Source organism: Stegastes partitus, unplaced genomic scaffold (genome assembly GCF_000690725.1).
Source record: "Stegastes partitus isolate 25-593 unplaced genomic scaffold, Stegastes_partitus-1.0.2 Scaffold1047, whole genome shotgun sequence".
NCBI lineage: Eukaryota > Metazoa > Chordata > Actinopteri > Pomacentridae > Stegastes > Stegastes partitus.
This window is the reverse complement of record NW_007578778.1, coordinates 186,561-203,553: the sequence shown is the minus strand read 5'-3', so window position 1 is coordinate 203,553 and position 16,993 is coordinate 186,561. Positions and strand designations below refer to the sequence as shown.

The 16,993-nt window shown below is 41.8% G+C and overlaps 1 protein-coding gene across 2 annotated transcripts in view; it reads right to left on the bottom strand.

Annotated features, from left to right (window-relative positions):
* Positions 1–6,775: 6,775 nt before the first annotated feature.
* The window catches only part of palm1a (paralemmin 1a), a 12,684-nt gene continuing 2,466 nt past the window's right edge, over positions 6,776–16,993 (bottom strand). The window contains exons 2-9 of one of the 2 annotated variants that reach the window (XM_008295442.1): positions 16,551–16,596; positions 15,074–15,154; positions 12,079–12,206; positions 11,622–11,685; positions 11,329–11,416; positions 10,892–10,966; positions 8,871–9,002; positions 6,776–7,960 (exon numbers count right to left, since the gene is read on the bottom strand). In XM_008295442.1, the coding sequence (XP_008293664.1) occupies positions 7,338–7,960; positions 8,871–9,002; positions 10,892–10,966; positions 11,329–11,416; positions 11,622–11,685; positions 12,079–12,206; positions 15,074–15,154; positions 16,551–16,596 (1,237 nt within the window). In that variant the 3' untranslated portion in view covers positions 6,776–7,337. The remainder of the gene's footprint in view (positions 7,961–8,870; positions 9,003–10,891; positions 10,967–11,328; positions 11,417–11,621; positions 11,686–12,078; positions 12,207–15,073; positions 15,155–16,550; positions 16,597–16,993) is intronic. The other variant, XM_008295443.1, reaches the window with a different exon arrangement.

The window sequence follows — 16,993 nt, the reverse complement described above, 5'->3', positions numbered from 1 at the left end:
AGCACATGCTACAGCGAGCAGCTACCATCCATCACACACACACACACACACACACACACACACACACACACACACACACACACACACACACACACAGAAAAAATACAGACAAAAACATAAACAGTAACTTTAGCAAGTTTCAGACTTTACATTGTGAAGATAAGACAGACAGACAGACAGACAGACAGACAGACAGACAGACAGACAGGTCTGTATTTACTCCGGCTGGTTGATGAAACTCTGCTAAAAACTGTGACACAAACAGGTTTGTGGAATTTTCTGCAGATTCACTGAATCAAACCTTCTGCCTCCTGCAGGTGGCAGCACCAGCCTGTCAGCAGGTTACCTTGACAACCTGAGGAGGCTGCAGGACATCCCATAACTGCTCAGAGGGGCGTTAGCGTCTGATGGATGTTTCTGCTGGGAGACATTGAGCTCTGACCGAGATCGAGAGAGTTTAACGGCTCAGGATATGAAACGCTGGAATATATTTTTAAAATTCTTACAAATGTAGAGTTTTTTTTCTACAATAATAAAAATAGATTGAATTTAGTTTCATAAACGGCAGAAAAACAGTAAATATTTACAAGATTGTTGCTGGAATCTTTAATGTCGATCAACTAATCAATTAACTACTAATTACTTTTTGCAGTAAAAATATTCAGTTTGTACACAGTTTATCTTCACATGCTCTGTTTAAATGATTCTTTCTACAGCGTCAGTCACTCCCCCGGATCGCCTCCTCATCTGCTGCTTCTGTATCTGCAGTACCTTTATCTAATGATCAGAGTTCTACCTTCAGACTGTGAATGTTTCCAGAGTTCCAGGCCCTTGAAGTCCATAGAGGAGGGTCCAGATGTTTTTCTTTTTCGAGTATTGTAGATGCCTCATAACTCTGAATGTTTTTTTTTTTTTAGCTTTGCTTGGTTCTACATGGACTGACTCTACAGTTAATATTTGTCTGCCTCAGGGTGTCTGAAGAGGTGTTTTCTGTCAGTAGATGAATCCCGGCTGTGTGTAGAAACAAAGCAAACTGAGATTTTCATTGCACCGATAGCTTGTTTATGACAAATCCTTTGAATCACTGAAAACTTCAGCTCTGAAATGTGAGGAAATAATAAAGCTGTCAAACACAGTGAGGTCAGAACACTGATGATGCACAGAGTAAAGTACAGATAATCATCAAGCATCAAGGGCGAGGATTAAGCTAATTTACAGCAGAACCAGAGCCGGAAGACAACAATCTGATGTTGAAGCTCCTTCAGTCTTCAGCTGCTGCAAACTCAGCAGCAGTTCTCCAGAAGATCTGACAAACTGGAAAAACTGCAACTGCAGAAGAAGAAAGTTGATAGAGGCTCTGAAAGGTTTCCCAGAATCAGAACCACTTCAGACAGAAAACTCCTCATCTGTTCGTCGGATGGCACAGAAGCTGACTCATATTGATCCAGAACGAGACTCTGGTAAATGAGGGAACGTGTCAGAAACGTTGTTGATCCTCTGAGCAGGTTTCAACAGCAACTCGAGGTCTGAACTTTAAAAGATGAGCCGAGTCTTTGACTTTTCAGAAGTCGGTTAAATTTTATTACATAACAAAGTGAACAGAAGCAACTGAAGGTTCAGTCGGCTCAGTTCGTTCTTCTTTACGTCTGTGTTTCTATCAGTGTGGCGGCGGCTGTCGGCCATCTTTGTTGTGTGGTCACCATAGCAACGGCGGCTCAGGTCTGCGGATGAAGGACATGAAGTGTCGTCTCTGAACAACATGGCCGTCCTGAGAGCAGAATACATGATGAGCTGTATTGGATTTTTAATGGATTTCTGTCCATCTGAGAGAACATCAGCTGATTTAAACCTGCAGCACGTTACAGGAAAACATTCTGCTCACTGTAGGGACTGACCACAACACCTTTCAAATCTTTACAAAATAACCTGCGTAGTTTCCTCCACATGTCCCACTACATTATGTTCTGCTAATGTCACACAGTAGGTCCATTCTGCAGAGTAGAATGATCTGCTGTACCTCACTATCATTCTGCTATGGAGGAAAATACACGATGGTTTCTTGGCACTTTCTATCAACCAATCACAGTTATCAGGGGCGGAGCTAAGGGAAGGAATCAGTGATGATGTTCCTCAAAGCAGTGACGGAGGAGCTGTTCTGGTGAAGCGTTTGCTGCAGGAACATGAGAACTGTGATTAAAATGTAAAATTCACTCAAAAAACAACCTGAGCTGCCCGACTGCACGAAGCAAACCTTTGAAAAACTTTCTGCTGCTCGCCGCTTGTTTCCTGTAATAACGATTCAGAAAACAGTGAACAGACAGCAGAAGAGGAGGAACGTCAGCAGTCAGTGAGGCTGTTTATAAAACAGTCAAAGTTGACAGAAAAATGTAATACATTTTTGCATTACAACTTTGTTTTTCCTCTTCTGGCTCCCATTAACCCTCTGATGACTCCTTACGTTAATCAGGTGACCCTTTAGAGGAACCCAACCCAGAAGTTGGACCACTGGACTGAACATAAAGTAGTTCAAACAGCTTTGACAGGAAAACACTTATCAATACTCTGATCAATTCCAGGTAGGGAGGTTCTGATCCAATCTCAAAGAGGCCAAATGCTAGGGATGCCAGTTTAGAATAAAGTTCTTAATCAATAATCTATAGGGTTTATGATCAGAAGCGGATTAACTGATTACACAAACTGATCACAGAGTTCATGTCTTCTGTGCTGATGTTTCAAACTCCTGGGTTGTTCCTCAATCAGTTCAGTTCCATCTGCTACTGTGAATCAGGAACTCTATTCTGGCTGATCCCAGTTTGTCTCGAACATCTGAGCTCTGGTTGGAGCTCATCAACCTCCTCAGAGTCTCTGTCATGGTCCTGTTGCTGCTAAACTCCCACAATGCTCTCTGCTGCCAACACAAACTGCCTGTAGTCTGAAACTGCTTCAATCAGCTAGTTGATGATTCTAAATTGTCCGTAGGCTGAATGTGAGTGTTTGTTTGTCTCGCTGTGTAGCCCTATGATAGACTGGTGACCTGTCAGACCCCGAACCTGCGATCCTAGTAAAGATTAAGCTGTATATAGATAGTGGTTGGATGGATAAATAGTGCTAATGCTTGCTACTTAGCATCAGATTGAAAGCTTTGTGCTTCAAAGGATGGTGACGTCGTGCTGGAAGCTTTGAAAACACCTTCTGTTTTGCTTGCTGATCTGTGACTCCTCAGGAGCTGAGGGCTGAAACAAGTGGTGAGCAAAGCACATGCCACGTCCTGAGTGACGCCTCCTCTGGTCTCTACAGTAGTAAACAGTAAGCGGCTTCACCTGGTGGAACAACCAGGTACTACAGTTGATCGCCATACATTTCCTGACATTATGTAGAGAATACAGGTTTCTCCATCTGTTGGAGCCTCAGTACTTCTTAGCCTCTAACTCTACATCTACCCTCTAACCCTACATTTACCCTCTAACGCCACATTTACCCTCAATGGTACGTTTACCCTCAAACACTACATTTACCCTCTAACTCTACATCTACCCTCTAACTCTACGTTTACCCCCTAACTCTACATTTACTCTCTAACTCTACAGTTAGAAAGGGTTCTACCAGAACTTTACTACAAAGTTCCACCTACAGAATGTTAAGGAACCGGCTGGAAGCAGAGATGCAGGTTTCTTTTTGTTTTTGATGTATTACAGAGATATTCCATTGTTAAACTGATACAGGCTCTGATCAGGACTCTGTATCAGCAGATGCTGAATACTGCAGGTTTAAGTAGGACTTTAGAAACAGGATGTTTACTTGTAATAGAGTACTTTTACACTATGGTACCTTTAGTTAATAATGTGAATACTTCTTCCTCTGCTGCAGATGTGGTTGTTTATGTGTCTTCAGGTCTTTAACCTTCACCTCAAGACTAAACAGTAAATTTGGCTGCTTGGAATTCAGGTTGTCCAGGTGAGGATGCCCAGGTTGGATTACTGACAGTCTGTCCAAACCCTGTTTACACTGTGTGTGATGTGTTTTGTGTTTTGTTTCATACAAAATGATTTTTCTCTACAAGTGTTGTCGTCTTCACAGCAAACAAACGTCCAATCAGACAGTGCTTCATTTGAATTCACTATTTTTATTTAGTCTGCAGGCTCATATTTCGGTTCACACTTCGTTAAACTTCCTGTTGTTGGCTTTTACACAATTTTATAAAGGTTAGAATTTAATTGGGTTAGTAGGAGATGTGAGGATTCATTACTGACTCAGAGCTTTATAATTTCGTCTCAGTGATGTTTGATTTCATCACATCAGGAGAAATTCAGCAAACCGTCCGAAGGAGCAGAAACTCTGCTTTGATTTCAGTGTTTGTCTGTTTAGGAGCGTTAATGGAGCAAACATGAGCTCTGATGTAGACGAGAATATGTCACTTTTTATATCTGAGATCTGTTGTCTGACTGCCAGGTCCATTTTCAAAAAGACACTGTTTATAAATGCTTGAATTAATGTTTCATGAGTTATTATTCTGTGTATCGATGCTCATTTCTGCCAGCAAAAGAAAAACTAGAGAAAAAGTTCACATGATTAAAAAAGTTACATCAGGTTTTGGATAAAAAGTCAGAAATTTTCAAGCAAAATGTAAAAAATTAAAGTCAAGGTGATGAGATTAGAAAGTCAGACTTTTTTTTGGCCATATTTCTATAAAAGTTCAAATAAATAGTCAAAATTTAAATAAAGTTTGTGATGGCAACATGAATCCGCTTCAGGGTGTTTCTTTCACATCTTCTATTCCAGGTTCTGATGTTGGAGCCGGTTTATTATCATGTTCTGTTGGTTCCGTTTGACAGTTTGGTCAGACAGACTGTAGCTGTAAAAAAAACTGAACTGAGCTGATAGAATGAACGTTGGAGGACGATGATGATGATGATGATGAAGATGGTAACGACCTGGTTCTCCTCTGGTTTATAGCACACTGAGCTGTTTTCCACTGCAGGAACTTTTAGCATGACCTGAACCTTTGTTCTGACCAGAAAAAAAAGCCTCCTGTGGAACCTCTTTCAGGAGAAAATGTGATGCTTTCGAAGAATTATTTATTAGTTCTGCAAAAAAAAACTTTTAGCAAGTGGTTCTTTAAAGAAAAATGTTGTGAAAATTGTTCTTTAAAGATCCCCTGAAGATCTTGAGCAAAAAGAAGTTCTTTAAGAAACCATTTTCCAGATCGTTCTTTGTGGATCCATCTGGTTCTGGACTGGATAATTGTTTAAATCATTTTTAAGCTGAAAATTTCAACATTAGAATTTGCATAATTTCTGGGTTCTTTTCTTTAGAACAAATTTAGTGTTTTGGGTTCTTGTTCAGACAGAACATGGTCTAAGATGCCAGTTTGGGATCTGTAAAACTGTGATGAACTTTTCTATGTTTTCTGATGTTTTATCGACCAAATGATTCATCCAGAATAAATTAATGTTCAGCTGCAGCTCTGATTTCATGCTGTTACCTGAAACCAAAGAACTCCAACAAACATGAGGAACCCTAAAAGAACCACAGAGAGTAGGTGAAGAACCAGAGAGCCTTCTGAAGAACCATTTGAGAACTGTTGTTGTTCTGAGAGTTCTCCCGGGTCGGCTTTGTTGAGGGACTCTGAAACACTGTGAGGGTCTCAATGCTGATTGTTTAAAGTCAGAGAGCACAGATGCTGATTGGATAAAGTCAGAGAGGACAGATGCTGACTGGTTAAAGTCAGAGAGGACAGATGCTGACTGGTTAAAGTCAGAGAGGACAGATGCTGACTGGTTAAAGTCAGAGAGGACAGATGCTGACTGGTTAAACATGTTTTCTGTCCTCTGATGTCCAGCAGCTTCTTCTCCTCTCTAAGATCAACAACATAAAATTCTCCAGATGTTCTAACAGAACAAACCTCCATTGTTCTGGTTCCTACATAGAACTGGACTTTATCCAGGAATTGTTGGTTCTGGTCTTGGAGGTAACATGAAGCTGGTTTGCTAGTTTATCATCCATCCATCCATTATCTATACACCGCTAAATCCTCACTAGGGTTGCGGGGGGGGGCTGAACCCGGAGAGAACCCACGCTGAGAGAACATGCAAACTCCATGCGAACTGGCGACCTTCTTGCTGCAAGGCAACAGTGCCACCAACCGCGCCACTTTCATCCCTAGTTTATCATTATTATCATTTATGTATTTTAATTTCATTGCAAAGAGAACCAGTTTGCCTCTGTTACCCAGAAGAACAAGAACTACAGCTAATTTAGAACATGACAGTGAACATGAAACTCTTTACCATCACTGTCAGTTCAAACCTCCAGATTCTTTACAGAAAAACCAGCTTCTTCCTGGTTACACCAATCAGCCCTAAACATTCAAGAAACTGGTCACCGACAGATGATGAACGCATGAATAAATGATGCAATGAAAGCTCTCAGAGACATTCCTCCGCTTCATACCTGAACAGTTCCTGCAGTGGAAAGACGTCTGTGATGACGGTGGTCATGCGTCACCACAGCGTCTTCCAGAATCAGAACCAGAACCAGCTGTACACACCTGGACGACTGATCACTGTTTCCTTCTAATAACAGACTGAACAACTTCATCTGTCAGTCACCTCAGTGATATTTTCATGCTGCTGGTTCAGATGATGGAGGAGTGGAAATGGAAATGATGAATGAAGTGGAAATGATTTCATGGAGGAAGCTGAAGCTGCTGAGTTTGAAGCTGTAGGTCACGATGTGATGCAATGGAGGATGAAGGTACAAATACAACATTGTTTTCTCATGTTGAGCGCTGAGTCGACCGTCCGCCGGGTCACTTTATTTTCTGTTTTATAAAACCAAACTGGCAGAAAGAATCCTGCGACAGAAACTGCAGCAGGAGACGAACAAATAAATACAACCATGAAACAAACTGTCTGGTTTTATCTGCAGCTTCAACAGAGACAGAGAGGATGTTACAGTGTCAGGACCGCACGGCTAATGCTAATACTAATGCTGATACTAATGCTAATACTGATGCTAATGCTAACACCGATGCTACTGTTAATGCTGATGCTAATGCTAACACTGATGCTAATGTTAATGCTGATGCTAATACTGATGCTGATATTGATGCTAATGATGCTAAGGCTGTTGAGGTGCTCTGAGTCGCGCAGCAGGAAACAAGAGGAGTAAAAAAGTAAAAAGGCGTCAAGAAAATAGAAAAGTAAAAGGTTTATAAAACTTATGAGCATGAGAAGACAGGAAGTGATGTCATGGGGTTAGAGGCGGGGTGGTGGGTGGGGTTTAGTCCTGGAGTTTAATGTTACTGTGTTAGCTTTGACAGCTGCGCCGTCTTCAGGTCACATGATGCTGCAGCACTTACACGGCTGCTTCTCCTTCTTTATGGCCACCACTCCTCCCTCCGCCTCTGCTGCCGTCTCCCCGTTGCTCGCTGTCGCCTCCGGAGGTTTGGTGGAGGTGGGTGGGGCAGTGGCAGTGGGAGGGGCTTTGGTGGTGGGCAGGGCAATGGGCGGGACTTTTTTGGTAGGTGTGGTGGTGGCTTTTGCGGCAGGAGGAGCCATGTCCACCTCCACCTCCTGTCCTGGTGATGTCTTGCCATCGGCGTCATCGATGAGTACCAGCTCCGCCTTCACGGTTCCCTGCAGCCCCAGAACCTTCTTGGTCTCATCCTCGTCCTCCACGTTCTGGTATCCCATGAACACCATGGTGACCGGGTTCTCGGCGCTGGCCTCGGCCACACTCGGTTCACTGCTCGGTTTGGCCTCCAGCCCGGTGATCTCGGCTGTAATGTGGGGTGGCAGTGGCTCGAGATTCGACTCCTCCTGGACCTCCGCTGTTGGGAGGGAGGTTGCCGCGGTGACAGTCTGTGACATCACAGACGCCTCGTCGGCTTTGTGGATGAGCTCTTCGACCTCGGAGGAGCTGAGCAGGTGAACGTCGTCGCCGTTCATCTCATGGACCACTAAAAGACAGCAAAAGGCGGGAACACGGTCACATCAGGTCACACGACTAATCTCCAGCTGAATGACCAATAGAAACAGACCACACTGATGTCACTGTGTCCTGAGTACACCTACAACGAGCCCTTTCAAAATGTAATATCTGAGTTTACGTCATATCTACAGCGTCATTCAGACTTTATGGTCCTTTTGTGTTGCTTTGTTCATTCAGAATCGATCTGTCAAACTGAGAGGACATAATCTGGAACTGAACCACTGCTGGTCAGAATGAAACCGTAGATATCTGAAACTGGAGCGGCAGGTATCCACACTTCTAACTACCAGAATCAGCAGGTTTTCACATACGAGGAATTTTAGTCGGTGTTCTGGTGCTTATGGTGCAGACTGACAAGCACAAAGAAATGAAGAAGATTTAGAAAGAAAAGCAAAAGTCAAATAAACAGCAAGTGTTCCAACACAAGAGGAAACCATTGTAGGAAATACAAGGTTTTATAACAGATTATTTACATTGTGGATACATGTGATGAAAAACACATGGAGGTCAAAGTCATGATGAGATTTTCTTTCTGACTGAATTGGACTCTGCAGCACAGACTCACTCCGGATGTCAAACGTTAAAACAACAGCGAGTCAAACCAGCAAAACTACAAAAAGAAGTTTCCATCAGCTGGAGACTCAAGTTACCTTTATCAGGTGTGAACCAAACCAAAGAGTGTCTCACCTGACCAGGTGAGTTTCTATGGCTGTAAGTGAAGGAGAGTCATGCATGTCTCAGAGGTTGCTTTAGGAGAAGTCCGAACCACAGGGCTGCTGAGAACATTAAGAACTAGCAGAGAACCCGAACAGAACCTTCGGCCTCCACAATAATCAGCAGGTGACTTCTCATAAAGCACCTGATTATGTTGTTGTCACCTTTCTGATCGTCTTCGTACACTTTGACGCCCTGCCGGGACAAATCGAGCGGCAGCCGGGTCTGACTGGACAGAACCCTGGTTTCCCCAGTTAGCCTGTCGCGCTCTACGGTGATCTCCACCGAGTACATGGCTGTTAGAGGACACACAGGTCAACACAACAGACACACAACAGACACGCAACACTGCTGAGCCCTAAACAGAGGTTGAGACCACAAGAACATGAAACAGATAAACACAGGAACTGAAGCTGGAAGACTCTCAGACAGACAACAGACAGACAGACAGACAGGAAACAGACAGACAGACAGACAGACAGACAATGGACGGACGGACAGACAGACAGACAGTAAACAGACAGACAGACAGACAGGTGTTAGAGACAGACAGGTGCTTTAATGGCATCTTCTACCTACTCTACAGGTGCTAAACAGAGTTAAAACCTTCATTTATGAGTTAGACTCTGGATGTTTCTGCTCTGAATCCTCAGATGTTCTGGCTCTGCTCTCATCAGTTTCTGATGTTTCATCAGGACAAAAGCTCATCAGCAGCAGCTTCCAGGATTCTTCCATTATTAGTACAGACAACCTGTGAACTCCCCCACATCTGTACAACTTTGGAATGGTTCAAACTCATGGATGTAAACAGTCACTGGGACATTGAACTGGGTGTTATCTAGCTAAGGAAACAAATTCATGATCTGCCCCAGAGGTCACCTGCATATGGTGGATGTATTAGCGGAGCACATGTAGGAGGAGTTACAGAGAGTCAGGATTTACTCTGCATCACTCAACGAACAAAACACAAATACATCTGCTGGCACCTCAAGCTGAACACTCACTGTCCCTGAACACATCGTAGCTGCTCTTCAACCAAGAAATAAACACCTCCAGTTTGTCAGTATATGTTCTAAATGTTCCTCAGAGCTCTGAGTGGTTTCACATGCAGATTTTCAGGCTGAATGAACCATAAACCAACAGAACCAGCTGCTACCGGCAACAGATGAAATCACGGGAACCTGCTGGTTTCTGCTGAGACGCTGAGAACAGAGCAGTTGCACATTCAGAGGATTCGTGAGAATAAATCAGCTGCTGGTCCAGAACCAGAACTGTTGAGGAATAGAACCTAGAGCAGGTAGCTGCTGTTTCTAGATGATCCAGATATTGGTGTTATAAAAGCAGCTCTACAACCTGGCAGCAATGATTCCACCTGTTCTCCGTATACAGATTACCTCTGGGCCAAATCATGAACTGGTTTTCACTGCTATGCAGATGACACCCAGTTATACATCCCAGAGCATATGGGTACAATGGCTGGATCCAGTATGATGCCCTACTTTGCAGAAATTAAAAACAAAATGTCCAAAAATCTCTTTTAGTTGAATGAGTCCAAATTAGGATAATGAAAATAAACTCCTGTGGCCCCAGAATCAGCATTACCATTAACTGGTCCATAACTGAGTTGTTATCTCTAACTCTGATTGTTCCTTTGACACTTAGGCGACTAAAGCGGTCGGTCTCGTTTGAGACAGCCAACTGACAGGTCAGTCCTTCCTTTGCAGGTTAGAAAACTCATTAGTGCTTTTATCTGTTTAAAGCAGGTAGCTTCATCTTTTAACCAGCAGAGAAAACATCTGAAGACTGCAGCTAAAACTAGACGCTGTTGGAAAAAAACACACTGAGAGAAGAACCCACATTAACCTGACACTGCTGCTCTTCTCTTGACAGATGCTAACATGCTTTACTTTCAAAGCCTTGACTGTTTGTTCTCCTGCCTTCACCTGCCGTCTGACAACTTCCTGTGATCTGATCATTGTTGATGGCTCCTAAAACTGTCGCTTCTAATGGTGTAGTGTTGTTAAGGCATTGTAAACGTGTAGCTAACGTAATCAAAATGTAGCTAACGTGTAGTCGAGGTATAGTTAAAGTCTAGTTAACCTGTAGTTAACCAGTAGTTAACGTCTGTATGGACTCAGGTGCGTTTATTTTCTCCGTCACATCTGATTGGTCTGTTCAGACTCACCTCTCTTCATTTCCTCCGTTGAGTTTCTCACTTTGTTCATTCGAGGACTTTTGTGAACTTTGACCTCTGCAAGGTCTCATGAGAAAAAGGAGGCGGAGACAGAGTAAAGACATCACAGTAATCGGACTACTGCATTCTGATTTAAATAATTGGATTACTGTAATCAGACTACAGTAGTGTCCCTAATATTACAGTATATTAAAATACAGCACACTCATGTGCAGAGTAATCTAAACTGAGTAATCTGATTACTACAGTTTGACTAATGTAATATAATAATAGTACTGTGAATTACTGTGGGCTGATTATTGTCATCCGACTACTGTGATCTGATTTAGTAATTGCATTACTATTATCTGACCATTGCAGAGTCACTAATATGACCCAGTTCTTGTAATCTGATTACAGTTAGAACACACAGTAGAGGGAGGTCTCACCTTGAATCACCTGAACGGGTGGTGCTGCTGTGTCCTGCTGATGGACACTGTGATCTTTGACCTCCACAGTTGGTTTACCTGAGCTCACCTAGAGGCACAAAAAGGAAGTTCACCTCCACAATAAAAGCCTCTATTGATGAACTGCAAACACAGAAACCTAAAACTATCTGCAAAATAAAACGGTCTTCCCCCAGAAGGTGCATAATCTGACTAATGTAATCTGGCTAATGTAATGTAGCTAATGTAATCTGACTAATGTAATCTGATTGATATATGTGTGTAAATCTACTCACACTAGTGTGTGTTATGGTCTCACACATAACTCCAGTCTCCAACCTGACCAGTTCCTGTTCCAACCTGCAACTCAGAAACAAAAAAACAAACAAAGAAATAAACATAGACATACAGTAAATTATTTACTTATTACACACAAATCAATTTCTACATTTCAAGTAATAAATCAGTCAGGTTGGTCCTATTGGTCAGCAGGCTTCTGGTATAATCAGCGAGCGTATTCTCTAATGCCTTAAACCTGCATTCTCTGATCAGATGAGATTAAATTAAATCAGATTAGCTCTGATTATTTCTGATTACATCAGAATAGTTCAGAATAAATCTGATTACACCACATTAAAAGAGATAAAACAAATAATTCCAAATTCATTCAGATTAAATCAGACACAATCAAATTACAGAAGTTTAAATAAGATTAAATCAGATAAATCAGGTTAAAATCAGATTAAATCAGACCTGTTGATGGTCTCCTCAAGGGTCCTGGTCTTGGCCTCATCCTGTTCCAGTTGTCTCTTGACTTCTTCGTGTTCTGGACCAGCAGGGGGCGCTCCATCCAGCAGCCAACGCTCCCTTAGGGCTTTCGACTAAACACAGATGTTCCTTTTAATAATGTGATGTGATTTTAATGTGTGATGTAAACACTATGTGCAGGCAGAAGTTTGCAGACTCATCCAACCACGTGGGGGCAGCAGAACAAACTGTTCACACAACACTAAAACATCATCGCATTTAGGTTGATCAAGGAACATTTAGTTCCTATTCAGTATAGACTTTCACGGCCAGCAGTTACAGCATCCTCTCACTGATGTGAATTACTTGTGGGGTTCCACAGGGTGCTATTGTTGGTCCTCTATAGTTTCATGTTGGAAAACAGCTCAGATAGAGAAAAATATTTAATGTGAGCTTTTTCTGTGACCTGATATTTTATTGTTTTAGTTGGTTCCATTTAAACTTCTTAGTAAAATCTGATTTATGCTGTTAACAGAAAACACAACACGTCAATACAGCTCTGCACTGACACTGTGATACTTTGACAGCAGAAGAACGCAACTGGATGGTTTCTTTTTAAATTTACATTTATTCAGTAATAAAGTTGTTGTGGTTGTAGTGCACAGAAATTACTGTCCAATTTATATCTCGACTTCTTCCAGCAGCAGCATTTCTCAGCTTAATGCTGAATGACTTCAACTGAAGAAGACATTTGGACCATTTAAAATACGTTACGTGACAAAAAAGTTTTTGTCACAACCTTCAGAAAAGAAAATCATTTTAATTTCTGAAGGTTGGTGTTGACAGAAAAAGTTCAGCGCATTTAAATATGTTTTGAACTGAGATAAAAACTGAAAAAACACTGCAATTCATTATGACATTGCTCTAATAAATTAATAATTTCACATATTTGTAGCTGAAAAGCTGTATAATAATAATAACTAATAACTAACTAATAAATGTGAGAGCTGCATCTGTTTGATACAGGCTTTAGTTGCAGTTCATCAGCAGCTTGTTTACAGCAGGGGGCGCTGCAGGGGACGGACAACACCATCACCAGCATTAATAAAATCTGTTGCATAAGGAGCCTGTTTCCATCTCACATTAAACATCTACGTGTCCACCATTCACTTGGTTCTTGTCCGTTGCCTGGTTTTATGTTCAGATTTGAGATGTTGGCTGATCAGAGCAGCTTTGAACCAGCAGACGTGTTTGTGTTGAATGTGTTGCGATCAGCTGCGAGTTATTTAAAGCGGAGTCTGAAACAGTCGCAGCTGATCTCAGAGCTGCTGCAGATATTTTTACTCTGCAGCTGTTCGCAGCCTCATAAAGCTCCAACTGGCCTCACCTCTGGATCGACACAATGACCGGCCACAGAGTGAAAATAACCCAGTCTGTCTGTGTTAGCCTTAGTGTTGTTTTTGTGGATCTTTTACTGCATTTTAGGGCAGAAACCAACAACCATGTTCACCATTAGTAATTTACTGATTAAACTGATCAGCTGTTTGGTCTAAAATGTCAGAAATTGGTAAAAATGTGGTTCAGAGTTTTCTCAAACGTCTTGTTTAGTCCAAAGATCTTCAGTGTGCCGTCACAGAGGAAAGAAACCAGAAAACATTCACTGAAGAAGCTGAAATCACAGAATTTAGACTGTCATCAAAATACATTAATTGAATAGCTGACAACTGACCGATTAATCTTGCAGCTCTTTTGTGTTTTTTATTGAACATTTTCTAAATTCTGTTTTTAAAGCAGTTCATTTGATGGAGACTTCTGTCCAAATTTAGTTACTGTCGTTTGTTTACCTGCTGAGTCTGACATGGTTCAGATCTTAATGCTCTTTCATCTAAACTTTGGCCATGTTTCAACATCTGCTACACAGAAAAATGTTCTACAAAATTGAATATAAGCTTTGTCTCCTCACAGATTGATGCAGTTTCAACAGCTTTAAGATAACTGCAGAAACTGAAGAGTGAAGTTAATGTTTAACGTTTCAGAGCTGAGCCGAGAGCAGCTCTGATAATCAGTCAACACTTTGAAACACTTTGTTTTTGGTCAGAACCTCCAGAACGTGGATCCCGTTTGTGTTTGTGGGACTGTAGAGCTGCTGAGACTAAACGAGACGTCAGCAGAGTCACACTGGATCTTCTCTAACTACACAATCAGCAAATCAGCACATTATCTGGAACAAAATGACAGAATTATGGAAGAATGAAAATCTTTGTTGGCTTCACCCAAACTGATTTAGATTAGTAGCAAACTAGAAGAACTGCAGCTCAGTTTCTGTAGCACTATTCACTCACAAACCTGCGACTGTTCAGTGTTTTCAGCAGCTTCCAGCTCGACACAGAACAAACCGAAAATGCTGCTGATGGTCTTTAAACACAGAGAAGCTTTAACATGGACAGTTTAAAGAAAAGCGTGTTGTTGATGCAGTTTGACGTTTCTCTCAGTCAGTCACAGGGTTAGCAGCACGTTCAGCCGCCTGCTGTCTGGAACTCAGTGTCGACACTTTCAAAAAGCCCATGTTCTGCACATTTACAGCTCTATAATGTTCATTTGGGGGTCGGTTGCAACCTGTTCACCTGTTTCAATGCTCAGAAACACATTATTTTTGTCATATTGTTAATTGCTGTAGCTCCTCTTCCTGAATGAATTTTTCAAATTATCCAGAAGTTTACAAAAACAATTAAAACCTCAGTGCTTCGACCTGAATTGTGGACTGCAGCATAGAAGGATTTGTATTTTAGTAGGTTCAAAAGAGCATATTGTGTATTGAAAGCCATCTGTATGCAGATAAATAATGCATGTTTTCTAGAGATACATTCTTCAGTTGCAGCCACTAATGAAGGATCTGAGATGTTTAAACACCTTTAAACAGACGGATATAAAACCAGCTGAAACTGTGAGTTAAAGGACCACCATGAACGAAGCTGAGAGGATCTGAACGTTGACCTCTCACCTTCAGGTGCTGCAGAGCTCTCCGGTCGTCCTCCAGCTGACGCTTCTTATTCTCCACCTCCGTCTGCCATTTCCTTCTCTCCTGAGGCATGATGGGAATTGCAGTCACACATTTAGGCTGTCACCAGTACAGTACTTTCAGTTCACTCTGATTGACCTTCTACTAACTTTATCTTCTACTAAGTAAAAAAAATTATAGCAAATAAATGGATCATTTCCAACTTTTTGTTTGAACGCCATCATCTCAGTTTTCTGTAATCAACTTCAGTAAACTGTGAAATCTACTTTAAACTACCCATGTTTTTATTTAAAGAACAGAAATCATCCATCGTTTCACAGCAGAAACAAAAACAGAATGAAAACAGCAAAAGTGAAACAGCTTTGTGTTGTTTGCTCTCCCCCCTCACCATTTACCTGCTGGCCTTTCAGAGGAGCCCAACCCTCATGTTGGGAACCTCTGGACTGAGCTGCCTGACCGTATTTAACCAATGGTATAACCAGGTCCAACAGGGGGCTCAATAAGCTCAACCTTTGTTTGAAAAAGGCTTGACAGACTCTGCATGAATAAAGTTTGACAGTTTTGAATGTCAGGGAGGTTCTTTGGTTCTCCAGGGAAGGAGGTTGTGAGTCTTTTGGTTTAAGGTTCAGAACAGATGCCAGTTTCACCTAAGAAGGTAAAACTTCAGTGGTACTATTTTATTTGTTCCAACAAAAGCAGTAAAAAATGGTTTCTGTATCACAATCAAGTGAACTCAGCAGAATAGTATAACTATTGTCTTGATAGAAAACAAATCTTCACCCAGTCTCAAAAATCTCCATCTTGGTCTCCTCAGACCAAAGAACCTCTTCCCAGGTGACTTCAGAGTCTCCACATGTCTTCTGGTGAACTCTAGTCCCGATTTAGTCTGAGCTTTTTCCAACAAAGTCTTTCTCTTTGTCTCCCATAAAGCTTTGATGGTGAAGAACAGACAACAGCTGTTGTATCAACAGTCTCTCCCATCTCAGCTGCTGAAGCTGGAAACTCCTCCAGAGGAGTAATAATAGTCTTGGTGGTCTCCTTCACTAGTCTCCTTCTTGTACCTCCCCCAGAGGAGTCATAGGAGTCTTGGTGGCCTCCCTCACTAGTCTCCTTCTTGTACCTCCTTCAGAGGAGTCATAGGAGTCTTGGTGGCCTCCCTCACTAGTCTCCTTCTTGCTTGGTCACGCAATTTCATTATATTGCACTGTGACCCTGTAACTACCTCTAAGCTGCCACACTGAGGTGATGATATCAGAACATATCTCCAGGTGGCACCAATAACTGAACTGTTATTGCAGCTGAGGACAACAGAGATGATGTTGTGGACCAATCAGAGCAGCTCTTTTGGGGAAGTGGAAGCTTCAGATATCTGCTGCTCCTCTCATATAAATGACATCACGTGGAAATTTACATACGTGTATGATGCTACATTCACTGACTTCAGGTAAACTGGACTCACCGCAATGAGCTGAAGCCGATCTTGTTGACAGACAACTTCATTGATCCTAAGAGACAGACAGACAGACAGGCAGACATTTTTAAATTCAGATTTTAAACAGTGAACTTATTAATTCATTTCCAAACAGATGAACACATTTGTTAAATCAATGATCAGTAGTTTTAGTTCGGCTGATCTACAGGATTCATCATCTTTCTCTGTCTGCTTCCATAAAAACATTTCTGTTGGTCCCATAACCACAATTAACAACTGACACTTGTTTTACACAATTTCTGAACATTTTATAGTTTTATAGTTATCTTACTGCATCTTTACAAATGGCAGTTCGATCCCTCGCCCCTCCGCAGTCGAAGTGTCCTGAGGCAAGACACTGAACCTGAAGCTGCTCCTGATGGCAGGGAGCACCTTGCATGGCAGCTCTGCCACCATTGGTGTATGAATGT